At 41.1% G+C, this 11108-nt stretch overlaps 2 protein-coding genes across 6 annotated transcripts in view; one reads left to right on the top strand and one right to left on the bottom strand.

Moving 5' to 3' along the window:
- The first annotated feature begins 1753 nt into the window (after nt 1–1753).
- On the top strand, nt 1754–5617 carry LOC124340641 (outer dynein arm-docking complex subunit 2-like). 2 transcript variants are annotated; one of them, XR_006918143.1, is made up of 11 exons: nt 1754–2613; nt 2677–3033; nt 3103–3419; nt 3515–3620; nt 3685–3795; nt 3860–4216; nt 4280–4576; nt 4648–4836; nt 4901–5122; nt 5207–5352; nt 5423–5617. XR_006918143.1 is itself a non-coding variant. In XM_046793230.1 (10 exons), exons 1-10 carry the CDS (start codon nt 2371–2373, stop codon nt 5300–5302), a joined length of 2295 nt encoding a protein of 764 aa, XP_046649186.1. In that variant the 5' UTR covers nt 1754–2370; the 3' UTR covers nt 5303–5375. The 2 variants fall into 2 exon arrangements, 1 of the variants encoding a protein (XP_046649186.1); XM_046793230.1 differs by lacking the exon at nt 5423–5617 and having other exon boundaries at nt 5207–5375.
- LOC124340632 overlaps nt 5213–11108 on the bottom strand; it is a 25561-nt gene continuing 19665 nt past the window's right edge. The window contains exons 1-7 of one of the 4 annotated variants that reach the window (XM_046793214.1): nt 9886–10142; nt 9493–9700; nt 9174–9429; nt 8674–9093; nt 8248–8589; nt 6242–8183; nt 5213–5298 (exon numbers count right to left, since the gene is read on the bottom strand). In XM_046793214.1, coding sequence (XP_046649170.1) covers nt 5286–5298; nt 6242–8183; nt 8248–8589; nt 8674–9093; nt 9174–9429; nt 9493–9675 — 3156 coding nt within the window. In that variant the 5' untranslated portion in view covers nt 9676–9700; nt 9886–10142 and the 3' untranslated portion in view covers nt 5213–5285. Of the gene's footprint in view, nt 5299–5626; nt 8184–8247; nt 8590–8673; nt 9094–9173; nt 9430–9492; nt 9701–9885; nt 10143–11108 lie in introns of those variants that run through there. The other 3 variants (XM_046793212.1, XM_046793213.1, XM_046793215.1) reach the window with 3 other exon arrangements.

Genomic DNA, 11108 nt, shown 5'->3' with positions numbered 1-11108 from the left:
GGGAGGGTCGACAAAAGAGGTCGACGAGCACCGAGAACTTGCTGGGAAGCATGTAAGAGGGCCAAAAGAGTAGGCGGCAAAAGAGTCAACACACACAAACACCCGTTCGGTTCTGATTCGCCAAAGCGTAGCTGTTCCAATAAGATAAAACAGCCACGTCTTGTACATGCTGTAGAAACAGAATGAGATGCGCTACCACCCAGAAAAAATAACCTTGAATTTCGATTTAAAAAAAACTCTACTCATAAAGAAATATAGTAGAAATATATGGTTCGAGAGATTCCCAATAGTCGGCACATTTTTCAAGAAAACGCTGCAATGAGTATGCCACTCACTGAATGTAACAACTTATGTTCAAACGTAGAATTGAGGATACAAGGTCACATAGTGTAGACATCTGATGTTGTGTCATCGTTATAAGCGACTGTTTCATTGAATGTCGTACTTGATCGCAATTTTTCTAACACGCGAGTTCATTTAATCACGTGGCGCCAATTTTTGACATTTTTCAAAACCTTAGAGTTATTTTTCCTCACTCTCTCTCTGTTCTATATATCGTTGATTGGTTCTGTTTGCTTAAAAATTTACAAACCGAATTGTCAGCAATAATGTGGACCCATTTTAAATGAGGGAAACGGTGCACTCGTGTTTATCATGATTGTAACGAAAACAGGCCAACAGGATTGGTTTTGTTTGCCACTTTCGGTAAAGGCTAGTTGGACTGTGCAAAAGTGCGTTCGCTTATCGCCTTTGTGTGTAGCCGTGGAGATGAGAAGGAGGGAAGTGGGGGAATACAGTCGTGTTAAGCAATTTTTTGTATATATGCTCTGGAGACTCGGTATCTAGTCAAGCTATGTCAATAGCGCTTGGCGCACTGCATGACTATCGACATCGAGAAGTTTCTTTAGTCTCTAACGGCCCGAAATGAAATGGCGATCATATTTTCCCTAAACGAAAATAAGAAATATAAAATTTCTTCAATTTATTTAGCAAGGAGTGTTTCTGCATCCACCGATAATAGCATGGAAGAGAGGAAACTTTGACCGGGTCGCTCAACTTTCCGCTGATAGTGATTCTTCTTCCAGGGATCGCCGTATAGCCGCCATCAAGGCCAAACTCCCCCCTCGCATAGATGGTGAACTATCTTTTGTTTCGTTTACTTTGTACACTATTTTTTTCGGAATTTTTTTTTTACAGACATTGTGACTTCTGTTTCTAGCCGGGGCTACAAAGGCCAAGGTGAAGCGTAATTAAATTATACATTAATTAGTTGTTGTTTTTTTTCCCCCAAACGCACATATAAACTAAAGCCAAAATGGCAAAAAGATTCGTCGAAATGGTAGCGGATGTATAAGATCATCGAGCACAATTTTGTGTCTGTTGTGCTTTGTGGAAAATAAATAGTAAAGAGTGAGAACTGTCGATTGTGGGATATTAATCACTACATCTGAATCTGTTCGGGGACTGCCGATGGCCTAAATGCTCCTTGTGATCAGCAAAACGTAGCTCCGTCCGGTGACGTCGGCAAAATAATTGAGAGAAGGAAGAACTTTGCCCTACAAACGGATGTACTTCTATACAAACTAAATGTAAAAAAGCGAATGAAACAAAACGTTTTGATACTTCAGCGGAATTTTCCAATTCCCTTGTTTCGTTACGTACGGCCCATCGACTAACAAGGACAAACATGTCCACCGTGAAAAATTCGCTGAACGTCCAAGCAACAAGTAGCGATGACATGAAAACAGTGCCTAGCTGCGTGCTCATGAAAATCATACATAACCCCGAAAAAACCCGCCCCACATAACCCCCAAGTAATTTTCAACTGAGCAACATTTGCGAACTGCAATCATGAAATGAGGCAAAGCAAGTGACCTCCTAACCTGGTTTCGCCTGAGACATGACAGAATTGATCGAACCTTTGCCTTAATGGCGAAATAATATTGAAAGTATGTCAATAATTGCGTCCAATGTCGCACTAACCTTAACTTCACGTGGTGTAGTGTCAGCATTTCAAGAAGTTGTAGAAAAAGCCTTGAGATTTGCTCAGCGTGTCCTCTTTGATGCACAGCATTAAGATATCTTCTGAATAACTAGACGTTCCTCGGAGTGGACGAGAGCTGCTTTGACTGTGGAGAGGATAAATAAACTAGACTTAATAATCAAAAATCGATTATCAACTTCTAAATGTAACGTCAATGCGTCTACCGCATTACATACCTGTACGATTGTAAGTCAGACCAATTCAGTTACCATACCAACAGCGGAGGTGTTAACAGCCACGAAGTTTGATCAATACCTGGGCATTTCTTGTTATAAATACGGGCGGCTATTGTTGGTTCTGGAACTAGTTTCTTTGTAGTGAGCAGCATGGCGAGGTCAAGACGTAAACTTAACCCTAATGGGGGAAGAAGAATTTCACAGCATTCCACAGGATCTCTTTCACTCGCTATGTCCCAAACTGGTTACGCCAGTGGCCAGACGGCAGAAAAGGCTGAAGAATCCGAAGAATCCGAAGATGACGAACTTCCTATTTTACCTAGGCAATCCATTCCGGATTCAGAACTTTCTCCACAATATTGGTTTCTCCTCAAAGTCGTCAAGTACATCAAGGTAATCATTATTGTAATCTTTTCAAAGGATTTCTAACATTTCACGACGAATGACGGGAAAAAGTTTGGAAGTCCGACAGCCACGTTACTGGCACTATGCGGACTGAGCCGCTACGACCTCACTCTTCCAATGTGCCAGCAAGCTTTGGAGAATTCCGAGGCTGTCGATGTCCTCATCAACGTTCTGGAAGCCGAAGACCATAAGTGCAAAGTGGCAGCCCTAAGAGTATTACAAAATCTGGTGAAAATACAACATTTCCAGCGCTTGTTGGTTATTAAGTCCGGAATCGCAACGGTCGTACGCTTACTCTCAGAGGCAGAACCAGATGTCCGATGTCTAGCTGCCGGTACGTTGGCGCACGCTGTCAATAATCACCGATCCAGAATGCTCACCCGTAAAGCTGGCGCCGTTCCTCTGCTGGTGCTTTTCGATTATCGTCCACTTTTTAATTAGAATCAATCGTCTCAATCAATCACATGATCGTCTCAGGTGGATTTACTAGACATTCAAAGTGGGCCGGTGATCGTGACAACCGACGAATTCAACTTTAAAGCCGCGACGAAACAGAAAATTCAAGCGGCCACTGCGGCCGCCAAAGCGTTGCGATCGTTGAGTTACAGCGCGTCGGCCCGTCGTGAATTGTATCTGGCAGGAGGGATACCACTTTTGACTCGTTTGACTCTTTCGATTGGCGGCATCCAGCGGGAGTATCAGCATCTCAATTCATCGTTGGGAACAACAAACCGCGCTCCTTCAGTTGCCAGCACCGTCACTGGTCAAAAGCCATCTGTTAATGTGAAATCAAGGTGTTGATCATCTTTAAAATTGTGTCGCACTGCCCTTTCCTCTTACATCTGTTACATTATTTAAAAAATAATAATAATAATAATTTTAAATACAGAATGGCTCATAAAAAAGCTGCTGCGGCTTCCGCCAGCACGGACTCCGAGCTCGACTTTGAGTTATTGACAGCAGTCAATGGAGTTATTCATCAATGCGCGGCGGATGTACGTTTTTACTTGTTTCCTTTACTGAAATATTTGCAGTGATTTGAGAATTTTATTCACGCAGGACGTATTCCGGGCTTCAGTAAAGGCGGACATCCTACTAGGCCAACTTCTACGACATATGCGTTACGATTGCGAGCAACTACAGACACTTTGCGCGTCGACCATAGCTCACGTAGGAATGAAATCATCCTACTAATCAAAATTGACGTAATAGCATTTTACCTTTTTCCACGTAGTTTGCTGAGGATGAGACAAACCGTAAGGTTCTGACCCAACTTAAAGCCACGGAGACTCTCGTTTGGGTCCTTAAGCAAGGTGAATATCAGTTTCAGTTGGCTTCCAGTTACACAGCGGCAATGGCTCGCGCTAAGTATGAAGAAGAACAACCATTAGAGCTTCAAGTTCAGGGCCGCCCAACAACGGCGCCACAAGAAGAAAAACCAGTAGAAAAACCACAAGTTAACATACCACTATTGAAAGCTGTTTCCACTGCCGTTTGGAAATTGTCTCTCTCGCCGGAAGCTCGTGATCGATTCAGACAGCTGGGCATAGTCCGCATCTTCATTCGCCACCTAAATCAACCAACAGAAGAAGTACAAACGATGAACACGTTTAAACATGTCTTGATCAAGAACCATTTCTCATATGATTGACAGGTTCTATTACCCATTGTAAGCAGTATATCTGTCATTGGAACCGATCAGGAGAACTTAGCCCTACTTCGTACGGAGCGTGCTGTACCACGTTTCGTCTGGTTATTGTCGGGAAATCACCCTGGATTGCTATCAGCTGCAGCACTAACCATGGCCAATTTGACAGCAGATGTAGATGCTCTGGAGCTTTTGGAAACTATTGATGCTGCCAGGCTTCTGTGGTCGCTTCTCAAGCACCCATCTCCAGTAGTGCAAGCTGGTGCGGCTTCAGCCATCGCTGCTTTCTCTGAACGTTCAAAAGTAAGTCTTATACCTCTATCAAAACAAATAGTTGTTTTGTAATTCTATTTTTTCTCGTTGACGTACCGTAGAGAGCTGGTGAAGTAGCCCGCAGTTTGGTTGGTGGACTGGAACTTTTAGTGAGCCTTCTTCGAGCTCCTGAACTAGAAGTGGTGACGGCGGCCGCTGCAGCTGTGGCTAGGATGGCAACCGAAGATGAGACGCTGGCCGTCCTGTCTGACCATCATGTGGTTTCGCTCCTGGCATCGCTAGTTAGACACGTGTGTTTTTATTTTAATCTTTATGATAGAGCAAATTACACCGTTATTAAATTAATCTTCACAGAAAAATCGAGATTTGAAATTACGTGTGGCCGAAGCTATTGCCGAATGTTGCCGTTGGCCAGGCAATCCAGCTCAACTGGGCCAAGGTGGAGGAGTCAAACCACTTATTGGCTATCTTCGATCGAGTCATCTCGATTTGAGGAGGGCGGCTGCAAGGGCCCTTCATCAAGTCTCATCTGATCGTGAAAATTGCTTTATACTTCATCATCACGGGGCTGTCATGGTAATATCAACACGAATGCTACATACTGATTTTTAAAAAATAATAACAATTATACCTTTTCTCGAACTCGACTGAATGACTCAGCTCCTGTTGAAATTGGTTGGATGTGGTGACGTGGAGATTCAGTCGGCAGCGGCTGGTTGCTTGAGTAACATCCGTAACTTTATTCACAATGCCTGAAACGAAACGAAAATTCCTTTTAGTTTAATTGAAATTTTAGAAGAATATAGGTGAGTTGTTGTGTGCCTCTAGTACATCAATTGAAAATTTACATGTATGTGTCTACTTATTGAACCACAGTTAAATAATGACTACATCCTCAGTCTCAGTTGCGTCACATCAATGCAACCGTCTACAAATAGATCAGCGAAGAAAAATGCGTAAATTTTGTTTGCATAAACTTTTAGTGTACTTCCTGGGAAAACACTTAAACATGACTTCAACGTGACTTTTGATTCAAAGCCAGAAAATTATACCGAAAATCGGACAAACATTAACAGGGTGTGTAGAAAATCAGTTTGTAACATGTCCCCTGTAAAAAATGGTACAGAAGTACCCTACGCCCGAGTAAAAAAAATACCGCTTGTGAAATATCCATTATCAAATCTTCTTACCCAAAAAAAAGGCACAAGTTTCAAGGGTCACACACGAAACGGTATTTCCAACAACACAGTTGGATGTAAATACAATCGAACAACTGGAATACAATAGTATATCTACCACAAAAGCAAGTATTGGGCAGAGCATTTAAAATAAGGAAACCGAGGGGAAAACTGTAATTACACAACTCAAGGAGAAAAGGTTATTCAAAGGGTACGACGTTTAGCAGGAGGAACGAGGGTGGAAGAAAGCGCTTTAGGGGCCGATCGCTTGGTATTTTGTTTTTTAATACGCATCAGACTAACTTTTTGGCGCAGCTTTGTGAACTCGTCCGACTCTGATTTCATTTCTTTAAAATCACGAGCGACACGCGTGTAGTATTCTCGAGTTTTCACAATTTCACAACAAGGAAATGTTTCATCTGGCGTCACAGAAACACTGAAACCCATACGGGCACCATTTTTCTCCAGATCAGTTGCGAGAATGTACATTTGGTCGTTGTCAGATAAATTGGTGTACCTCAAAGTCTTTTCTGAAGAGCGAAGAAATTTTTCCACTTCAGGGTGATCGGGAACAGTAGCTTTAGGCATCTGCCAGCTAAACTTTGGTACTTCAAGGGATTTCCATTTATAAGCACAGTGATCAGCGACCCGATTTAAAGTGGTGAACGCCGGAAGATTTTCAGCAATGGCTTCTTCAATCTGGGGATTCAGCAAAAAAACTCGAATAAAGTGATGGGTTCTTTCTGAACAGGGGGAAGCACAAACGTTGTCTGTAAAAGACTGCCAGCATCGATCGTCATCTAACCAAAACAGCCAGTCCATAATCTTGGAAGCATCTTCTGCTAAATTGGAGAGAGACAACACATCCTTGGAAAATAAAAGTTCGCACATTTCGTGACACCAATCAAGGCAGACGGTAGTACCTTCGAAGGGAACGCTAGCCGTTTGCAATGGAGGAGGTTTGAAAACACAATCCAGCATCCGCAATAGTTGTGACGGGGAAAGCTTTTGAGAAAGATCAAGAAGAGCGTGAGCCATACCAGATGTAATGTCCTCCTGGTGCGCATCGTATCGTTTATTCTCCAACGAGATGAAAAGCTTGGCGCATTCGTAAATTCTTGATTCCGTGGAAACAAGATGTTCAATTTCAATCGAAGAATCGTTGTTTATGGAGTCCAATACTATACTAATTTCAGCAATCCATGATTCTGCAAGTTTGGCGCACGAGTTCAGAATATTCGTCTTCGAAACAACAGGCAGTTTGATCCACACATCAGAAAAATGGAGAAGAGCATTGAACAATTCATACTTGAAATGTTGGTCCCAAGGCGCAGTCACTTCGCTAGCGCAAACGGTCTTGATTAACGATTTTACTGATGACTCACCACGAAATTCAACGAAGAATATCACTACATTCAGGATCGTTTCTCGACGTGGCATTAGTCTTGTTTTCACTTTCAACTGATTCACCACGGAAGAGCAGAGATGAGACATTATCTTGACATAAAAAGGATGATTTTTGAAGAGCTCACTTTCTGAATTTTTCAAGTCGTTCATAAGGTGCCATAATTTATCAACGCTCAATTGAGCTATCTGCGCAAAATTCTCGTTTGACAGTTGAGGGTTGAATTGCATTCGTATTACAAACTGAAGACAAGATGAAAAATCGCAGAGAAGAGCATCACCAATTGATTCCACCTGGGATATAGCTGACTCTTGTTCTTCCTTGGTGATGAACGATAGTTTTTCCAGTAGCACAGTAAAGTAATTTCCAACAAACGATGCTAGTGTGGTCTTTCCTAATTTTGATGACTTGGATAATTCCCACATTTCTTCAGATAACACGAGTTTCTTCAGCAGCACCATCTTAGTGTCAACGTCTTTGGCATCGTTAAGTTTCCCAAAAAACACCTTGGCGGAACGACCCCATGGGCAAATCTTGTAGATTAGTCGTTGAAGAAATTCGACGCTTTGAAGTTTAATATAAAATGTTATCATATCGACGATAATATCGCTAACGGAAGGCGCATCAACGTAAAATTCTTCACATAAAGCCTTACATAAATTTTGGAACGTGAATTGGAAGGATTTGATTCCCTTGAAGCGTGAAGTACCCTGTGCCTTTAAACCCAACACCAAATGAAATTGCAGCGATATCTGAAGTTTCCGAAAAAAGGTAACAAACGAGGGGAGTCTTTCTTCATAGAAAAATTCAGAATGCGTTTCCAATGAAACAATCGAGTCGAGGTAAGCTTCTGCAGTTGACTGGTCCACGTGGGTGACCATAGACTTGTCCATCTCATCAACCGATGCCGCCATCCAGTCCCCAATCGTAATTGCTCCTCGAATGCAGTCGTTGTCGAGAAAGGAATGGACTAATTTGATTATGGGTACAAACTGCTTTGCAAGCCGATTGGGAGAAATCATTCTCTTAACAAGATCAGCACATTCGTCAAAATCTAAGCGAAATCGGAAAGCATCAGACATTGTCTCAATGCAACAAAAGAAAAAGAAAAAACTAACCTGAGACTTGACAGCTGAACTCTGCAATCGCCTGGGCCACTCGCTCGTTTTGAATTCCTTCAAATAGCTGTAGGGAGTTAGAACCGTCTTCAGCAGATGTAGGCGAATTAAAATCCGAGCCGATTGCATTCAAGAGAGCAAGGCCCCCTTCGCGTGTTCGCAATGTGATGCAAAGGCGTAGCAATCTTAACGTTAACTCTCCATTTTCCAAATCAGGGTCTTCAATCCACACACGTTGAGGTTTGGCACACCAAAATGCGATAATCTGATGTAAATCTCGGCTGAGCTGTTCTCGGGCCAGCTCCTGCCATTTTAAAGCTGGACGCCATGAACGAGTACAGTCTAGAAAAAGATAGACCAAATCGATCACCAGGAAAAAAAAATAAATAAAAAATAATTTCTTTGGTACTGATATGATTTCACTACCTGATTCTTCTGCGATAATCTTTGATGGTAGAGGAGCTGGTCTTGCTTCGTTTTCGTTTTCCGCTGACGGCACTTCATATTTTTCGACTGGAGGATTGTTCGGATAAATGGCAGTCCAATGATTTACCACGTTTTCTAATTCACTAAGAGCGGCAAGTGAAACTGAAGCATCAAATGGTTTCGCAATCGGGCGTTTGGCGTTTGTCCAAAAAAGATCGAAAACAAGCGTTAACTGCCATCCTTTCGTAATTGGCTCCACAATATACTCAAAGTTGTCATAAAACTCCGTTAAGTAGAAAAGAGTGTCGCTGTTTCGGTGATTGTCAAACAATTTGCTTTTCCCTTTGCTTTCAACCCTCACTCTTCCGCCCTCGTATCCCCCTTCCACTGGTAATTGAAGGATAGCCGTGAGGAATGTCCCTAATCCCAAAAACAAGATTTGGAATAAATGTCCATTATATTTACAATGAAAAATTCGATTCTACGCAATCTAATCATACCGAATTCTTTCTCCGAGTTGTTGAGATTACGCTCGTACCGTCCTCCTGCTTGATACATTATCAGTTTAGTCAGCTTTGCTTGAGTAACCATAATTTTGTCAGCAGGTAACCCTAAATGACTGATGACTAGTGATGACAAGTCTAGATTTTCTGTTAGAATTTTAGAGGAATCAATTTCCCATGCTCGTGTTAGTGAAGGATCAAAAGCTCTGGTGAATTTTCCATTTTCTGAAGCTCCCTGTAGTTTGGTAACATCCTGCGAAGTAAATTTTTTTCATCACCATCATTCATAAGAATAGAACCCAATACTTTATTTTACCTGAAGAGACACAGGTATTGCGATGTCACCTACTTCTTGAATTTGAATATTATTCAAAACAATTTCATCTAGTAGAATGCATGTTGCTGTAGACTCGAAGATGTGTTGCTGAATAGCTTCCTCTGTAGAGAAGAACTCCTCTTTTTCAGCTTCAGTTTCAGATTCACAATTTTCCAAATTCATATTTCACACGGTGCAATTAGGCTACCTGTTTCATGTAAATGAAATATTTACTTGAATACGGCGACTACGGTAAAAAGGAAAAATATACTGTTCCCACTTCCCAGTAAATGCATTTAACCTTATTCACAACTCAACCATGACTCAACTGTAAAGTTTAAACGCATTTCTTTAAGCATTGAATAAGCTGTGCATGGAAGCATGGAGACATACCTTGAGAAAAGCTTGAGAATCAGTAACAGCTATGATACAAAATTCATTTGTTTTTCGTTATTCGTCCATCGGGTGGGAATTTCGTTTTTTATTGTTCTAATAGTTTTTTTCTTTACTCTTCACTTTTCGGCTAGAAAATGAAAAAAATCTTCAATCTTCGTGACAAAACTGCGCAAAAACGTGCTCTTATTAAAAGAGCGAACTTAAAATGACTGGTAGCAGACGAAAGCTCATCTTCTTGTTCTACTAGCCATTTTGCTGTCGTTATAAAGTGCAACATAGCAAGATTCCCTTAAATAGGCTAACTCAATTTTTCGTCGATATTTTAAAATTATATAATTTCAGATGATCAGAAATCAGGAGATGAGCACATTGATAATTTCAAACCGCAAGTCATGAATACTGCGGACTGAAATGTAACCAGCAACTAACAGGTTCATCAATTAACTGTCAAAAATTTTTAAGTTACATAGCGGCTTTGCACATGACGACTGTGTTTATCAGTTATGATTTATGAAATACTTTAACTATTTTGATAATTACATTTTTTTAATTTCCAACAATTAATGGCGATCTAATCTCAATCGTCACTTTTAAATCTGTGACTAGTTTACTCGTTCAATCTCATTAGGAATCTGATGAGAGAGCACCGCGTCTTACAGAGCTGGCGTTAAACCGAATGCGTTGATTGAATTCAGCATCACAGAAGAAGTTAAACCAGGTTAAACGTTCCCTAAACCCATTATATTTTCATTCACTGGTCAGTTGCTCCTGGCTTGGGCTTCACTGCTCATATTTCGACTGCACTCTTGTGGAGCTATTATTTCGTTGGATTGTACGCATAACGGATTGAAATTGAATTTAATAAGCTATTTCATTACAGTCCTTGCTGCTGATTCGGTATTCATACGATAGAGGGTGCAAACTGTATCCCGTTAAAAAATTGGATTCCTTGCTGTGCACAAGAGTTCCTCTCCATAGGATCAACTTTCTGTGAGTGTTTTTTTAAGTTTCTACAAAATAAATTACGCAATTTACGGTATCCTAATTACGTTTTAGGGGAGGGGTTAATCAAGGCAACAGAACGCAGACATACGATGAAATAACAGTTAACTTAAATTCAACTTTATTTAAACTCACAATCCATTCCGATTTCTGCCAATTCTAAAAATGTTCAACACAAGCGAAATAGTTCTTGAGTAAAGCCGTAAAGGGTCAAGAAA

Source organism: Daphnia pulicaria, chromosome 5, assembly GCF_021234035.1.
Source record: "Daphnia pulicaria isolate SC F1-1A chromosome 5, SC_F0-13Bv2, whole genome shotgun sequence".
Classification (NCBI taxonomy): domain Eukaryota; kingdom Metazoa; phylum Arthropoda; class Branchiopoda; order Diplostraca; family Daphniidae; genus Daphnia; species Daphnia pulicaria.
Note: the sequence above shows the minus strand (reverse complement) of the source record. Positions and strands in the feature narration are given on the sequence as shown.

Excerpts from the sequence above, each read along its gene's own strand:
- LOC124340641 (XM_046793230.1), top strand. The coding sequence starts at position 2,371 with ATGGCGAGGTCAAGACGTAAACTTAACCCTAATGGGGGAAGAAGAATT. Across the intron at positions 3,034-3,102 it reads CTGGCGCCGTTCCTCTGCTG|GTGGATTTACTAGACATTCA; the intron begins GTGCTTTTCGAT and ends TGATCGTCTCAG. Across the intron at positions 3,796-3,859 it reads GCGCGTCGACCATAGCTCAC|TTTGCTGAGGATGAGACAAA; the intron begins GTAGGAATGAAA and ends TTTTCCACGTAG.